The 17,717-nt window shown below is 40.8% G+C and overlaps 1 protein-coding gene and 1 pseudogene across 2 annotated transcripts; both read left to right on the top strand.

The window, feature by feature from the left end:
• The first annotated feature begins 2,012 nt into the window (after positions 1 to 2,012).
• Positions 2,013 to 5,070, top strand: LOC125189950 (uncharacterized; annotated as a pseudogene). Its single transcript, XR_016130814.1, has 4 exons — positions 2,013 to 2,288; positions 2,560 to 2,972; positions 3,609 to 3,686; positions 4,207 to 5,070. The product of XR_016130814.1 is annotated as an uncharacterized LOC125189950 (transcript).
• LOC148924255 (uncharacterized) lies at positions 4,928 to 6,721 on the top strand. Its single transcript, XM_089059396.1, has 4 exons — positions 4,928 to 5,066; positions 5,139 to 5,226; positions 5,371 to 5,816; positions 5,892 to 6,721. The coding sequence occupies exons 3-4, from the start codon at positions 5,544 to 5,546 to the stop codon at positions 6,372 to 6,374; spliced, it is 756 nt and encodes a 251-aa protein (XP_088915522.1). The 5' UTR covers positions 4,928 to 5,066; positions 5,139 to 5,226; positions 5,371 to 5,543; the 3' UTR covers positions 6,375 to 6,721.
• The last annotated feature ends 10,996 nt before the right edge of the window (positions 6,722 to 17,717 follow it).

Below are 17,717 nucleotides of genomic sequence, written 5' to 3'. Positions count from 1 at the left end.
CAGAGTCCGGCCAAACTGTGAAAACAACAAGCACCAAATGTCAGTGTATCAATCGGTCAATCCTCGATTTGTACATTATATTACTAGTTAAATGGGAACGGTTATTACCATCCTTTGAAGAAGCCGCCGCCTCTGCTTGTGGTCTGGATGGTGGCATGATCTTGGTGGTTGTCGTCCCTAGTCGGATATCCCATTGGTGGAGGCGCCATCACGTATGCTGGCGGAGGAGGGTATGAAGTTGGTGGCTCCGGATATGCAGCTGTGGAGTGCCAATCCATGTTATGAAAATAGATAAAGAGGAGATGATATTAATTGTGACATTACATACCAGGTTGTTGATGTTGATCGTATTGGCTCATGGCTCGTCAAAGCTCCTTCCACGCTTCTTGTGTGTTTTGAATTTTGATAAGAGAGACAAAGTTGTAAATAAGAATGCTATGGAGAGGGGAAGGATGGATATATATTTATATGTTTATGTATGAATGTATGAGGATTATTGGATTGTGGAAGGCGTCACAACTAATTAATAAACACGCACAAGAAAATTCAGTTTGTGAATACTCAGCAAAGCGCGTCCATCTAGAATGGTTCATCTCTCCCTTTTCTATTAAGTCTTCATTGCTGTGCTGTACATAAACACACATCCACATTAATTAATTAATTTTAAACATTCAAGTGTTTGAATACAACTACTAGTTTTAGTATTTGAATCGTGTCAATTTTCTTAATCTGGGTGCATAAATCTTTTCTAAAAGTGTTGCAACTTTATTGGAAGTTGGAAAGGGATTTGATTTTATTCATATATTAGATTTTTAGTACTTACTGTATTAGGTAGATATCCTTTTTATTCATAGATTATATTTTATCTTTATAGGATTTCTCTATGAATTTTTTCTCGACTCGTAATAGTAGTTGGACCGTATAGGATTATAAAAGTATAAATTGATGTTTCTGCCTAATTAATTATTCATTGAGAAATACTAGTATATATGTAGCTGCTACAACCTACTTGCGTTTCCATTCTTGTATTGGCAACTCGAATTTATATTATTATATAGAGCAAAGGCCAAAATTGGTCTTGAATATATAGTTATTTTATGTTTTTGGTCCTAAATATTATTTTTTGGATTTTTTGGTCCTGAACATATAAAAATTTGATCATTTTGGTCATCCGTCAATATTTCCGTTAAAACTAACGGTCAACGGGTTTAATTCCGATTTTGACCAAATTAAACTTTTAATTCTGATTTTTTACTCCCTGATTAATTCCCTAATTAATTTTATAAATATTCTTTTAAAATTAGAATTATATAAATAAATAAACATGTTATTTAATTCTAATTTTAAAAGAATATTTATAAAAATAATTAAGGAATTAATTAGGGAGTAAAAAATCAGAATTAAAAGTTTAATTGGGTCAAAGTCGGATTAAACCCGTTGACCATTAGTTTTTAACGGAAATGTTGATGGAGGACCAAAATGATCAATTTTCTATATGTTCACGACCAAAAAATTCAAAAAATAATGTTTAAGATCAAAAACATAAAATGGCCATATGCTCATGACCAATTTTAGCCTTTCCTCTATTATATATACTAATGTAAATGTTGATACTTTGATTAATAGATAGTATTGAATCTCTTTTTAAATGGCCCGCAAAAATTTATTCAGAAGAAATTTTGACTTAGGAATTTTGTATCTTTATATGAATAAAGATTCAAATCTTGAATCAAAATAAACACCGTGTATATTAATTTGAGCAATGTTACGACTTAGGAATTTAGGATCTTTATATGAATAAAGATTCAAATCTAGAATCAAATTAAACACCGTGAATATTAATTTAGGTGCTATTATAATTTCACATGAATATAATTTTAAGACAAGAAATATAAAATGAGAATTAATTACACGGTGTAAAAGCAACAAGATAAACTACTATTGACTTGGAGATCGGTTAACTGTAAACCAAAATCTTTAACCTTCAGCTTAAAAGATAAAGAAAAAAGAGAAACAAAACTCCAAACAGGTTTGCTTTCAACGCTATCCATTTTCATATCTCCATCCATCAGCAATGGAGGTAGCATTACCGACTCCAAATCCACCTCAATGTAGACCTCTTTCCGCCAATTTCGCCGCCTGCTCTGTTTCAGCTCTCGGCTTTTCTCCCGCGATCACTCGAAATCTTCGCCCTCTCGAGCTAGGACTTGGCTTATTAGGGCCTCCCTTGCTGTCGAGCAGCTGGCCGAGAGTAAAGCTGCCGTGATCAGAATCGGAACTAGGGGGAGGTAGCGTTGCTTTGATTTCAAACTAGTTACTTGATTTTTGTTCTAATGGATGATGTTGCATTTCGTTTTGGGTAGAATTATTGGTTCTAGTTCCCAAAATAGAGTATGCAATGTTTGAATTTGTGCTTTTATTACTTTGGCCATTTGCTTGGTTGTTGGTTGATAATTCATTAGTAGGATTAATGTGCACAAATCATTAAGTAGTTTCTCTCTTTGGCATTCAATTCATTACTGAATGGCTTGATTGATCTTAATACTCTTGGTAGGACAGTCCACTCGCCCTCGCTCAAGCTTATGAAACTCGAGATAAACTGATTAAGTCAAACCCGCAATTAGCTGAAACTGGAGCAATCCAAATTGTGGTCATCAAGACAACAGGGGACAAAATTCTAACTCAGCCTCTTGCTGATATTGGTGGAAAGGGTTTATTCACTAAGGAGATTGATGAGGCGCTCATTAACAGCGATATCGATATAGCTGTCCACTCAATGAAAGATGTCCCAACGTATCTTCCACAAACACACAATGATACCTTGCAATCTCCCAAGGGAGGATGTCCAAGATGCTTTTATCTGCTTGACCGCAGATAAACCCTCTCTGGCTGAGCTTCCTGCAGGAAGCACTGTAGGCACAGCTTCGCTGAGAAGGAAGTCGCAACTTCTCAACAGGTATCCATCACTTCAGGTGAGTGTGTTCACTTGTTTCTGCTTTCTTTTGTATGATATATGATGTGTCCATGTGTGTGCTTTTCTATGGTTTATTGTGAGACGAATTCGTAGAATTTCATCTCAAGTATTTGACTATGATATTATGGTCTAAAGTCATGGTAAAATACAGTTACTTATCTACATTTTAGTGTTCATCCCACTTTAGCTTCATGCCTAGATGTACCGTTGATATATATTTCGGAGCTGCAACTGAAAGTAAAATCATACGAACTAGGGGTTAATTCTTCTTTTGTTCTAGGCTGTTAATTGCGTTCCATCTTAATGAAGAAGAATAGATTTGTTCCCAGTTAGGGAGTGACGCATAAAGGTTATGCGTCTTTAAAAGTAAAACGCATAAAGGTTATGCGTCTTTACGCAATGACGCATAAGGGTTATGCGTCGTTAGGTGAAAACGCAAATAAAATTAGCGTTTTGGAGTGACGCACAACAGTTATGCGTCTTTCATTAGTGACGCATAACCATTATGCGTCTTTATCGAGTGACGCAAAACCATTATGCGTCTTTGCCTAATGACGCATAAAGGAGATGCGTCTTTGTGTGAATTTTAAACGGGCAGTAGCCAACAGCAAACTCACTTCCAGTTCGCGAGAAGGCAGCGGCGAATTCAGGCGTTCCTGCGGCGAATCCGGCGAAATACTCTCCTTTTCCGGCGGATTTCAACCATCTTCAAGTAATTGTTCTTCTATTTCACTAAATTCATCCTTTATTGCTTTGTTTGTGTAGGTTTTCCCTAATTTAGCAAAATTAGGGTTTATGATGAAATTGATGAATTTAGGGTCGATTTTTGTTGTTTTATTGCTTGTTTGTGGGTTTCACATGTATATAATGCAATGGGTGGAAGTAATTGATTCAATATTTGTAATTGTGCTCCTTTTTACAAAGCTAAAAATTGAATCTTGGTTATATGTTTTCAAATTGGAATATTGTTTTTTGCTTTTCAATTGAAGTTACAATTTAGGTTGGATTGTTGAGTTTTTTGTGATAAAATTTGAATCTTGATTGTGTTTTACAATAATTTTTAAATTTTGTTTAAGTGATTACTTATTGAGGTATTTGAGTGCTATGTAGATATTAATTTGTTGATGAATATGTTAGTTTTGTTTGTGACATCTTAGATTGGTATGTTGGAGGTTATTGGATATGTAGATTTTCAACTTATGCTATGTTGTATGATTGATGATATTAAACAGATGACATCTACAAGTTCCGAAAGACAGTTATGCTATGGACCTGAGGATCCATCACTACTCTTTCATCAAGACGAACACATCTCAGCCTCATTGATGGCTGATGGCACATCAAATGTTTTCAGAGTTCGTCGGACGGAAACTAAGGTTTGGGCAGTGCCAATACATGAAAATGTGAAGTATTGGCTTTATGTATGAGGTTTCAAAGGCGTGTTGGAATGTAATAGGCCAATGAGGATGGACAATGAGCTTATCACTGCCCTTGTCGAGCGTTGGAGGCCTGAGACTCACTCTTTCCACCTACCAGTTGGAGAAGCTACCGTAACCTTACAGGATGTGCAAAGCCTGTGGGGTTTGAGAGCAGACGGGCGTGTTTTCACTGGCTATGACTACCCTATCGGATATGAAGATTGGCCCAGCAAGTGTCGAGATATGTTGGGATGGATACCTGACGTGGACACAGAAACGAAGCAGGGCGGATTGCTAATGACATCTCTGATCCACCAAGCGACACTACCTTTGGATGATGGGCTGCATGCTTATGCATACGTCCAAAGGGCACGTATACATGCCCTGATCTTGTTAGGAGGGCTTATTTTACCGGACACCACAGGGTGCAAGGTCCCCTTTATGTGGTTAAATGCCTTTGACGATCCGAACCAAGTGGCTAATATCAGTTGGGGTAGTGCTGCTTTGGCGTATCTGTATCATTATTTATGCGAGGCTTCTGTAGGCAGGCAGAAGAGGGATTTGGGTGGACCTATGGTTCTTTTGCAGCTATGGGCGTGGGAAAGAATGCCCACATTGAGGCCATCCTTTGTGATATCGCCTATGCACACGCCGTATACCCCGTGTGGAGCCAAGTAATGTATTTTTTACATTAACTCACTTAATTATTTATCTTTGGTAACTTTTGACATTAATTTTATGTATAGGTGGCACGGAGTGACTGAAATAGGAAATGCTCCCCGATATTCAGTTGCTTATTATCGTGATCAATTATCACTGATTCGTCCCGGCCAGGTGAAATTTATTTCCATTGTCTTAGTTAATGAATTTACTATAACTATGATTTTTATATTATAGGTTTTTTATTATATCCTAATCAATTATCACTGATTCATCCCGGCCAGTTGCTAATTTGATTCTTATATTATATGTTTGTAGTTTCTGTGGACACCGTACGTAGATTGCATCTTGCCCGATCACTTCATTGATTTGACCGCATCCTTCTTGTGCGACACTTACTTGGTGTGCTGGTCATTTGTCTGGCACACGAGTCTGGACGGGTTTGCCGACAATTTAACCGATACCAGCGTATTCCTGAGTATCATGATAGGATGCTAAAGAATGCCAGACATTTGTGTAAAAGTCACCGTCGTGGGATGAAGGGCGATGATTGGGCAAAGAAACATAAATTGTACATTGATGAGTGGGATATGAGACACGAGAGGTTCCAATCAACTTTTGACCATGCAACGGCGGGCATGGAAGGTCGCATTAATCCGGGCTATATGGCATGGTACAATAGGATCACGGTGTCATACCTAACTCAACCTGGGACACAGTCAACGACTGGGATGAACGAGTCAGCCTCTTCTATGAAAGTGTTGGTATGTTTTTGTATATAAAAATGAATTCAGTTTTAAATTTGTATATGTTGGTATTAATGATTTTGTATTATCTAGGTTGAGATGGCTCAGGGGATATGGCATTTGACCTCTGAACATGACACCGATCCTCGGTTACGGCAGATTCGAGAAATGGTTGCTGAGGGTCTTCGTGCGACAGGTAATACTGATGTGATGGAGTATCCCACGTCGCAACGGCGAGATGTGGTCATGCCGACACGCCCACCGACTTCTATTCGTCATGGAGTGCCGGGTGTTCGAGTAGGTGGACACCGGTATACACGACAGTATAGGTTGTCGCAGCCGCAACAGTCGCAGCCTGATTATGCGGAACCAGAGCCACTGAGTCCAGAGTACGATCCCCCCAGTTGGTCTGTCTACCCAGGGTCACAGTCCCAGATGAGTGGTCAAGCCACGACTACTCGCAATGGGGAACAAGATTATCATGTGATTCATTCTTCGACGCTGGTACTGATTGGGATGCAGCTAGAGCACGACGTGATTCATATTTCTAGAATTACCAATTTGTGGCTCCTGTGAGGGAAGAAGAGGGTCAGCAAGAACAGGAACAGGAAGAAGAGGACAATGAAGAAGAAGACGGGGAAGAAGAGGACGCGGAATCAGAGAGTGTGGAAGGGGATGAAGTAGTAATATCTCGACCACCTACCGAGGGATCGTCACGACCAACTGTGAAGAGTTCATCAAGTAAGATTGGGAAGGCAATGCACAATGTATTAAGGGGATTTTCAACAAGGAAAAACAAAGGGAAAGCTGCAACAAAATACACTCCTTCGGGGAAATAGGTTTTTGATATGAGTTGGTTTCATATGTATCTTTCAGTTGAACTTATACGTTTTAATGGTCTTTGGTGGAATTTTGTTTATAAATATGTTGGTATTTGTTTATTTTTAAACAGGCTTTGGTCACATAATTAAGGTAAATTTTTGCAAATTTTTTTTAAAAATTGACAATACAAAGTATCGATTGTCAAACACTAATTCCACCTGTTTGAAAAAAATGACAACAGAATTCATCTGACATAATAACTGACAACTAAAGTCAATATAAATCATAATAATTGTCAACAACATCTACCACAAAATGTTGATAAACAAACATAGTAAATGTCAAATAAGATCCATCACATATGCCCAAAAACAAACATAGTAAATGTCAAATAAGATTCATCACATATGCCCAAAAACAAACATAGTGTCATATAAGATCCATCACATATGCTCAAAAACAAACATCAACAATATTCAGCCTCGACGTCATGCCCTCTCTTGTTTGCCGTTCCTGCAAATCAACAAAAACTGTCAATAAAAAACCTAACAGCTCTCAAATACACAAATCAAATATATACCATGAAATTACTGAACAGCACCGTCTGTGCAATTTCTTCGGTCATGCCCCTCTTTCCCGCAATTTCTGCAACGGCGGGGAGCCTCGGTTCATCTTCCTCGCGGACATCCATTTGATTACGTATCCTCCTTCTTCTAATTCGGCCACGCCTTCTAGGAATCAACTGCTGGAGGGTGATGCACAATTTCCATGGAGGTTCAACCCAATAATCTTCGTGTTTGGGTGCATCAAATGAATTTTCACCATAGTACTGTGATCTCCATGTACTTAGGTAGTAGGACTTATCTATAAGGTCAATCATGACGTGACCTCTGTCTCTAGCAACTGCACAACCATGTGAACAAGGAATTCTCCACGTCTGCCACTTACCACAACTACACGTCGACTCCAGATACCTGACTTTTTGTACATTGTTGCCCACTCCATTTTCTATTCTTCCTCGAGTTCGGACATGATACTTCCCTGTATCTCGGTCAGCTACAGTAATGTAATGTTTTCGCCCCTTTGAGTCATTCCTAGCAAGCATGTCCCTTGCCCACGGGGTTAGCTCACCTTCAGTGTGTTCAATTGTTGTCTTCTTCTGCACCCACCATTTCACCGTCCTCCAAAATGTCAAATCAACCAAAGCTCTAATTGACAACTCTCTAACACCCCGCAACACGTTGTTGTAGCACTCCGACATGTTTGTTGTGGCCACCCCCTATCGAAGTGTGTCATCGTAGCATAGTGACCAACATTCTTTTGTAATCCTATCAAGCATTCGCATCGCACCACGGCTGACATCAGATAGTGCTCGACTTCTTCTGTCAAATTTACGTACCTGAGTACTGACCCCCAACTTCCAGATCATGGCCTTCAAACTGGGGCCCTTGTGCTTATTCAACACATTTGCCCTCACATGGACCAAATAAAATTTGTGGTGTATCTGCGGGGCTCTTGTCATGATTACAGACTTCATTGCTTTGAAGATTCCTTTATGCCTATCTGATATAATGCACACCTCCCTCTCGTATTTCACCACATGAGTTCTTACATGATCCAAAAACCACGACCAACTGTCATTGGTTTCTTCATCCACCACAGCATATGCAATAGGCAAGCATGTCTTGTTAGCATCAAAACCACAAGCAACAAGCAACTTACCTTTAAATCTTCCTCGGAGGTGAGTCCCGTCTATTGTTAACACCGGTGCAGCCTTCTGGAAAGCATGTATTGCAGGCCCAAATGCCCAGAAAACATAGTTGAACACATTTGTACGTCTCTGACTCAACAGGTCATTGTGCTTCCACTCAACAATTGTGCCCGGATTCTGTGACTGGAGTTCAAACATGTAGCTTGCCAACTGCCTAAATGATTCCTCCCATCCACCATATACAAACTCTATAGTCTTTCTCTTTGCATACCATGCCTTCTTATAACTGATTGACACACCAAATCTGTCTTGAACATTAGCTATTATTGAGAAGACCTTGAAATCGGCACATTGTCGCACATGATGTCGAATACACAGAGCAATCATTGCCGATGAGAAGTTAGCATGATCTCTGTTAGCACGATGGCCTACACAAGTATGTCGCCCCACCCACTTTCTAACTTCCCACATATCGTCATGCGCCCTTTGAGTAACTGAAACCTCCCACTTACATTCCCTTGCTTTTTCAGCGTCGGTGGTGCTGATGATGCCAATACCTGTTGCTGTCGTTCCTGCAGGAAATTTGCATACGGCATGCCACCTTCTTAATTTGCTCTCGACGACCTTAAACTGTTTTTCTTGCCACAAACTCCACATAGTTATAGCAGTCTTCACATGAAGCTTCGAATCAAATTTTGTTCCCAACACAATCCGATGCGGCTCTTTCTCATCCCAATACAAATTGCTGTGTTCATTATCAACAACATCATCAGATACTCCAGAAGGACGACTTGGTAATTTGCGAAAGAATTTAAACCCCCTAGTGTTGTACTCTGGAAGTGGTTGTTCACCTTGTACAACGGCTTTACAAGGTATTATCTCATCATCAGAAGAACCATCACCATCATCAGCAGAACCATCACCATCACAGAGATCGGGTTCTGGCTCAGTCTCAGATAGTGCTGTTGGCTCATTAAGAACATCTGCAACATCTACCTCATCATTCAATCCAACACCAACATCAACAGCATCTACAACATCTCTCTGCTCGTTCATACTATGATCAAAGTTCATATGTTCACCCCTCGCAGATGATCCAATATCACATTCAGAGCTCAAAAGTTCAACCCTCGCAAATGATCCACTACCAAAATCAACAACTGGTGGGATCTCTGAACTTCTAACAGGTGAATACTCAACAAATAATTCAATACACCCACTTGAATTTTGAGCATTGTTGAACATAAACATTACACTTTCATCATTGCAAATCACAGAACATGTATAACTCATCCCGGAAGCAAACACTATACATTGTCTCCACAATAATTCTATAGTGTGTTGGTTCACATCTATTCTCATCGCATCACATATCATTGCTACCAATTCAGAATAGGAAACACACGAATTTAATACGATGGAGCTCCCCGCACGAGGTGGATCATAACCAATACCCATATGTGGTAGTTGAACTACTCTACCACCCCAATACAAACTCACAAATACTTGCATGATTTCTGCATCACAAACATTTTCCAAAAACAACAATGAGAGACATTTTTTCTATAAGCCCTAATTTTTAATAAATTGGGTAAAACTAACAAAGTAGAGCAAAATAAACATGAATAATGATGAATGTAGCCAAATTGAAGAACAAATACCGAATATGTTTGAAATTCGCCGGAAAACACGGACAATTGCGCCGAAGAAGATGGAAAATCGCGACTTTGCTCGCTGACTCTGTCGAAATGTGTTTCTGCCTCTGTTCTGCTATTTAAATCGCGACTGGAAGACGCATAACCATTATGCGTCACTACTGAAAGACGCATAATGGTTTTGCGTCACTCGGTAAAGACGCATAATGGTTATGCGTCACTAATGAAAGACGCATAACTGTTGTGCGTCACTCCAAAACGCTAATTTTATTTGCGTTTTCACCTAACGACGCATAACCCTTATGCGTCATTGCGTAAAGACGCATAACCTTTATGCGTTTTACTTTTAAAGACGCATAACCTTTATGCGTCTCTCCCTAACTGGGAACAAATCTATTCTTCTTCATTAAGATGGAATGCAATTAACAGCCTAGAACAAAAGAAGAATTAACCCTACGAACTAGGCACAAATCGTGATTTTTCCCATGCTTGATTTATGTTTCTGCAGAGCAGTCATTGCGCGTCTTTTGGCTGTGTAGGTACTGGAGAATTTTCGTGGTAATGTACTGACAAGGTTGAAAAAATTAAATGAAGGAGTAGTCCAAGCAACATTATTGGCATTGGCTGGATTGAAGCGCCTAAACATGACAGAAAATGTCACATCTGTTCTATCCATTGATGATATGCTCCCTGCTGTAGCTCAAGGGGCTATAGGAATTGCATGTAGAAGTGATGATGAAAAGATGGTATGCCCACTTGAGCTGTTATCAATATTTAAAAATTCTCATCTAATTGAAGCATTCTGTATTCAGGCCACTTATTTGGCAGCCTTGAATCATGAGGATACCAGATTAGCAGTTGCGTGTGAGAGGGCGTTCCTGGAGAAATTGGATGGATTGTGTCGTACTCCAATAGCTGGATATGCCTGTCGTGATGAGGACGGAAACTGTCTATTCAGAGGACCGGTAGCATCTCCTGATGGAATCCAAGGTAGTTGAAAAATGTCGAAAATTTACTCAAAACGGCCGTGTTATTATTCTCGAGGGGCATTTGACATATCCGTATTCTGTTACAAATGCAGTACTTGAAACCTCTAGAAGTGGCCCTTTTGCTTTTGATGATATGGTAAAGATGGGAAAAGATGCCGGTGAGGAGCTTCTATCTCGAGCTGGTCCTAATTTCTTTGACCGATGAGTAGTCAAATTTTTAGAGAGAGAGAGAGAGAAGTGATCCGGAGTCACGTTTTTCCATTTCTGGTTAGCACCTAGGCACTAGTAAAGATTGCGTTTGGTTGTAGTGTTGTACTATGAATAGCATCTTGTTAATCTTGTTGGAAGTTTTGGTTAAAAGCCCATTTGTTATACCGTTGGAATGTTTGTAGAATATTCATGTTATTATGATCTCATGTGCTGGCCAGTTAGCCATTGGAAAATTAAATTTAGTGCACCAATAATATTTTATCATGTAAAAGAGTATTTTACTACTCCCTTGGACACAACTAAGAAAACACACTTTGCTTTTAATTTGTCCCAACCAAAATCATACATCTATTTTTGATAACTTTACTTATTTTTTTAAAGCCTAACCGGATTCCTGTTCAACTAGGAATAGGTGTAATACTATTACATCACAAACTTCTAATCCGTATTAGCAAGCAATGAAACAACTTGTACTAAACGCTTGGAACTTAAATCACACTCCTGAGTTTGAGCACATGAATATCAAGTTAGAGGCAAAATTAGAAAATAGTACTATCAAGTAAACAGAAAATACTCAACATAATCCAGAAGCAACTTGTTCACCACAGTACATTATAAAAAAAAGTAAATGAAAAAAAAAAACTCAGTAACACCAAAATTAGGTAATGGTGCCACTGAACTGACACAGTTCAAATGAACACAAAATTGATCAGTAACTCATAGCCTGTCTTCAAACTCAGAAAGAGGTGTCATATTCTCCTTCAAACCCTTCCTCTTGCGAATATCCGTGACAAGGGTAGAAGCCTGATGGCTGTTGGCTGGATTTTAGTGGACAGACCAAGCTCTCAAAAGGCTGTTGGCTGAAAATGGGTTTTCAAGAAGAATGTGTAGGTTTTTGATGGAAATAAGATAAGATATATGGCTAGGTTGGTAGCTAAGGGCTACATAAAACAGGAAGGAATAGACTTCAATGAGATTTTTCCCTGTTGTCAAGCATGCTTCCATCAGTATTGTTATCAGTGATTGCTCAAAGGAATTGAGAGCTTCATCAACTTGATATCAAGACCGCTTTTCTACATGGGGACTTGGCTGAGACTATATATATGGAGCACCACAAGGGTTTTTGAGTTCCAGGGCATGAAGGGAAAGTATGTCACTTAAACAAAAGTTTGTATGGTCTGAGACAAAGCAGCAGACAATGGTATCTTAAGTTTGATGCTCACCTTAGCAATATTGGTTTCATGAAGTCGACTTATGACAATTGTGTATATATCAAGACAGTTGATGGGAAGGTTGTTGCTTATTTGGTCTTATATGTGGACGACATGCTTGTAGCTGCTGCTGACTTGGAAGAAATCAGAGCCATTAAGCATGAGTTAATGAGGGATTTTGAGATGAAAGACTTAGGAGAAGCCAAAAGGATTCTTGGGATGGACATTCTTAGGAACAGAAGTGAAGGAGAGATTTGGCTGCTTCAGACAGATTATCTAGTGAAGCTCATTCAAAAGTTCTAGATGCAAGATTCAAAGGAAGTGGCAATACCTTTTTCTCAACATTATAAATTGTCAAAGGAGTAGGTTCCTAAGACAGATGAAGAGAGGTCAGAAATGATGAAAGTCCCATATGCGAACATAGTTGGGAATGTGATGTATTGTATGATTTGCACTAGGTCAGATCTAGCTCATGGGATCAGCATCACTAGCCGATACATGAAGGAATATGGATAATTACACTATACATACAAAATGTTTTACCAAAGTTTCAAATTAGTACAAAAAGTTTTAAGTTCACATATAGCATACAAAAAGTTTAATTAGTGTTTCAAATTGATACATTTCATCTAAATCATTTAACACCGTTAACATTTTATTATTTTATACAAGAATTATGCCATGCAGTAATAAAAAATTCGTTACTTTTCTTAATTGTTGTCGAATTTAGCGTGCCAAATGAAAATGATCCTGAGCATGTGCTTCCAAATTATGTTCTTGTGATTTGGTGTTCATTAGTCTTCTTCTTGTTTCCTAATTTCCTTCTTTGTTGTTTTATTTTATTCAAATTTTACTACTGATAGATGAATTAGCCATAACATTAGAATACATCCTTGGATGCTAGAGAAGCAACAAAATTTCCGGTATCTAAATGCAAGCAGCAAGCAACGAGCTCACTGTGTACTAAATGAATTTCCATGAATCCATACAAATGGAGATGCTGATGAAAGTTGCATTAACTAATGAAAAAGGAAAAGTTGTTGAGGAATTTCCACTAGTTAACATAATCAACTAAACCAATTCTGCTAGGTAATATAGAGAGAGAATGAATAAAAAAATTAATTAAAGTTAATGGTGTTTAAATGATTTAGACAGAATGTATCAATTTGAAATATTAACTAAACTTTTTGTATGATATATGTAAGCTTAAATTTTTTTTTACTAATTTGGAACATTGGTAAAATTTTTTGTATGTATAATAAAATTACCCGGAAAGAATATGGCAAAGAGCACTGGTTGGCACTAAAGTGGATGCTGAGATACATCAGGGAACTAAAAATGTTGGGAATTTGTTCAAAATGCAAGCTGATGAAGTCAGTGATCCACTAATTGGGTACTGTAATGCTGATTATGCGTCTAAACTTTACACCAGAAAGTCTCAAATCGGGTATGTTTATAAGCTGCATGGAGTAGCAATCAGCTGGAAGTCGACTGATACGGTCAGAGAATGGAATGTGTATAGGCGTGGAGATAGGAAACAATTTTGGCCGGTGGAGGAAAGTCAGGAAGCAGGTCAACAACGGGAAATGAATCTAGACGCAAGAGAGGAAGAGAATTAGAAACCAGCGAATTTAGGAAATTGTTTTGAAGTTGTTTTCTGTTCCTATTATTATGCCTTTCAATTGTTAGTTAGAATTCCTAGTCTATAAATATTTGTACTCCACAAAAGAATAGCTATCTTGGAGAGATCAATATTGTGGACGACGTAGTCGTAGGCCTCCTCGTGAGGATTTGTTCTTGTTTCCAGAATTCAGCAATAAAAGTTCCTATTTCCTTCCCCTTTATAATTTCAGCCTTTCACTCCGTATCAATTGGTGCGGTGAACAATGGTGGTAACTACTCGTTTGATGGATTCCCATCACGACGGATCGGAGAAGGTTATCGGGGATCGTGACAAAAGCTCGGGCTCGTGGACTGCTACAGTCGACGAACTAAATGCCCAATTTCTCAAGACCGATGAGCGGGTGACGGCGATTAGCTCACAGCTCGTGGGCTTTATCGCGGAGGTTCGGGCGGCTCTACCGACCTTGAATCCGACGGACAAATCGGGTTCAAACGATGACAGTTCCTCTGATGAATTAGAGTCAAACACAGTGGCAACAGGAGGATCAGCAACAATGACTATGCCCAACTTTGATGGGTCAAATGCCCTCGAATGGTTGGCGAGGGCGGAACAATATTTTTTGGTGTCTAACACACCCAAAGCCAAGCGGGTGAAGGTCGCCATGGTGACTCTGGCGGGACCGGCACTGCCCTGGTACCAGTTGTTACGGAAACGGGTTCCCAATCTCTCGTGGGATCGGTTTACACGGGAGCTGATGAAACGCTTTGGGAGCAATGGCGCTTTGGATGAATATGAGGCATTTGCTGCGGTTCACCACACCGGCTCTCTCGCCGAGTATGTAGCAGCGTTCGAGGCTCGCCTCGCCCAAATTTCGAATCTAGCGGATCACCAATACTTGGGGTTCTTCATGGCTGCCCTTCGCCCCGAGATCCTGCTACAAATGAAAGCCGCCAAAGTCACTTCCTATGCTGATGCGGTTGAATTAGCTATCAGCATCGACCTCATGTCAGGCACTAAGCCGCTCGTGCCAGCTGCCACCGCTCCAGTAGCTGCTCAGTCGGGCCCCACCTTTCGGCCGGCCTCTAAGGGGTACTCCCAGACCCCCTCTTCCTTCTCGTCAGCGGGGTCGGCTCGACCGAAATCACACCGTTTCCGAAGCATATCACAGGAAGAGTACAACAAGCATATAGCGGCAGGGGCTTGTATCAAATGCGGATTGAAGTATGGGCCTACTCATCGGTGCCCTCCCAAGACATTGAATGTCCTCGTCTATGAGGAAGACGTCGTGTTGGATACTTTAGTGTAATTGGATTAACTTAATTGATCAGTATTATTATAATGATACATCATTGAAGTATGGAGGTGCGGAGTGCACGCTTATTTAAATTCATTATGATGTTAGGGGCGAAGCCCCTTAACAGATGAATGGGGGTCCGGGGGCAGCGCCCCCGAGTAGCGGGGTCCAAGGGGCAGAGCCCCTGGCTGGGGTCGAGCTGAAGTTGCTGTATAAGAAATTCATCCGAAAATGTAATTTCTGAAAGTTGCTGTATAAGAAATTCATCCGAAAACCTTTTGAAAATTAGTTATTTTCGGTTATTTCCCAACAGATGCACTGTTTCATCAGCAGGTGCACTGGTTCGTCTTCTTCAAAATCTGATCTTTTCTTCTGGTTTAACACACTCTCGAATATCAACATATTGTAGTTCTGAAATCTTCTGAAATTTATCCGATCAAATATTTTGGTAGAACCACCGAAATTGATTTGATCTGAAAGTGATATCTTCACGACTTTCAGATTATCCGTTTTGTTCAATATTCAATTTCTCCCTAACACGTTGAAAGTTAGGACGAACTCGAGGGTGAGGATGCCCCGGTGTTAGGGCCAAAGGTGGAGCTGTAACTTTTTGAAATGTGTCTGAATGGCCCAGATACATCCCATATAATGAAACTTTTCGGCATAATTGGTCAACACACAGTAAAGGTAATGATTGACAGCGGTGCTAGCCACTGTTTTATCTCGGATGCGCTCGCTCAGCGCCTCCAGCTGTTGATTACCTTTACGTCCCCGTACTCCATCACATTGGGGGATGGTTCCACCCGAAGGGCAGCGGGTATTTGCCAGGACGTTCCACTTGTCTTGGCAGAGGAAAAATTCACTCCGTCTTGTTACGTTTTTCCTCTTCGCAACATTGACGTGATTTTGGGTGTATCGTGGCTAGCCTCACTTGGCTACGTCTGGGCCACCTGACAGCACCAGTCGATGGACTTCTCCGTAGAGGGCAGGCCCGTCTCCCTCACCGGCGACCCCGCACTTATGCGTCGTGCCTGTTCTCCACAGGATCTCTGTAGCCTGACCCCCAACAACTACTGCTGGGTATTCAAATCCCTGGAGGCGGAGGCAGAATCAGCCCCGTTTGGGCTCAGCGACACTCTGTTGCAGGTAGAACGGTCTCAACTGCTGGGGCTAATAGCGGATTTTCCTTCCACCACGCAGCCCACCCCAGGACTCTCGCCGCACCGACCACCAGATTCCCCTACTACCGGGAAATGACTCCGTCTCGGTTCGTCCCTATCGCTATAATCATCTACAAAAAGATGAAATGGAGAAGCTTGTCGCAGAAATGTTGGCCTCTGGGGTAATTCAACCAAGTACCAGCCCGTACTCCAGCCCGGTCCTCCTCGTTCGTAAGAAAGACGGCTCGTGGAGATTCTGTGTGGATTACAGGGAGCTCAACAAACGAACGGTTCCTAATAAGTACCCTATTCCAGTTATTCAAGAGCTTCTCGATGAATTACACGGTGCTAGATGGTTTGGTAAGATTGACTTGAAGGCTGGCTACCACTAGATCCGAGTGGCAGTTTCTGACGTCCACAAGACAGCTTTTCGCACTCACTCGGGCCATTATGAGTTTCTGGTCATGCCATTCGGCCTCACCAATGCCCCGACAACTTTCCAAAGCCTAATGAACGATATATTTCGCCTGACTTTGCGGAAATTCGTTCTGGTTTTTTTGATGACATCCTGGTGTACAGTGGTGTACAGTGATTCTTGGGCAGCACACATGGACCACCTTCGGCAATGTTTTGAGTCCCTGCAGACTCACTCCCTGGTTGTAAACCCAAAGAAATGCTTGTTGGGGCATGACAGCGTCGAGTACCTTGGTCACATCGTATCCTATGAGGGAGTAAAAATGGATCCAGCCAAGATCTCTGCAGTGCTGCGCTGGCCGACGCCTTCTTCCCTAAAGGGTGTGCGGTAGAGTTGGCCAAACCCAACCGGATCGGCGGTTAACCGCCGGTTCCCAACCGGCGGGTCGGAACCGGAATCGGAACCGTACGACGGTTCCGGTTCGAAATCCGGTTTAGGGTTTATAACGGGCCGGTTACGGTTCAAAAAATATGAAACCGGAACCAGGCGGTTAACCGGGAAAATGTAGCCGTCTCCGGTAGGTTCCTAGGGTTGCAGGCGTAGGGCTGAAAACGGTCGGAAAACCGCCGATTTGTGTCGGAAAACCGCCGGTTTCTGACACAAAACCGCCGGTCCCGACGGTTCAGGACTAGGGTTGCAGGCGTAGGCGTAGGGTTGCAGCGTAGGGTCTGAAAAGGTGTCAGAAACCGCCGGTTTTCGACCGTTTTCAAAGTCTCTTTGGATTTTACTATAGAATTTAAAATTTATAACTATAAGATTTAAATAATA

Source organism: Salvia hispanica, chromosome 5 (assembly GCF_029641045.1).
Source record: "Salvia hispanica isolate PSC_SH4W2 chromosome 5, Shi_PSC_v1, whole genome shotgun sequence".
Lineage (NCBI taxonomy): Eukaryota > Viridiplantae > Streptophyta > Magnoliopsida > Lamiales > Lamiaceae > Salvia > Salvia hispanica.
Note: the sequence above shows the minus strand (reverse complement) of the source record. Positions and strands in the feature narration are given on the sequence as shown.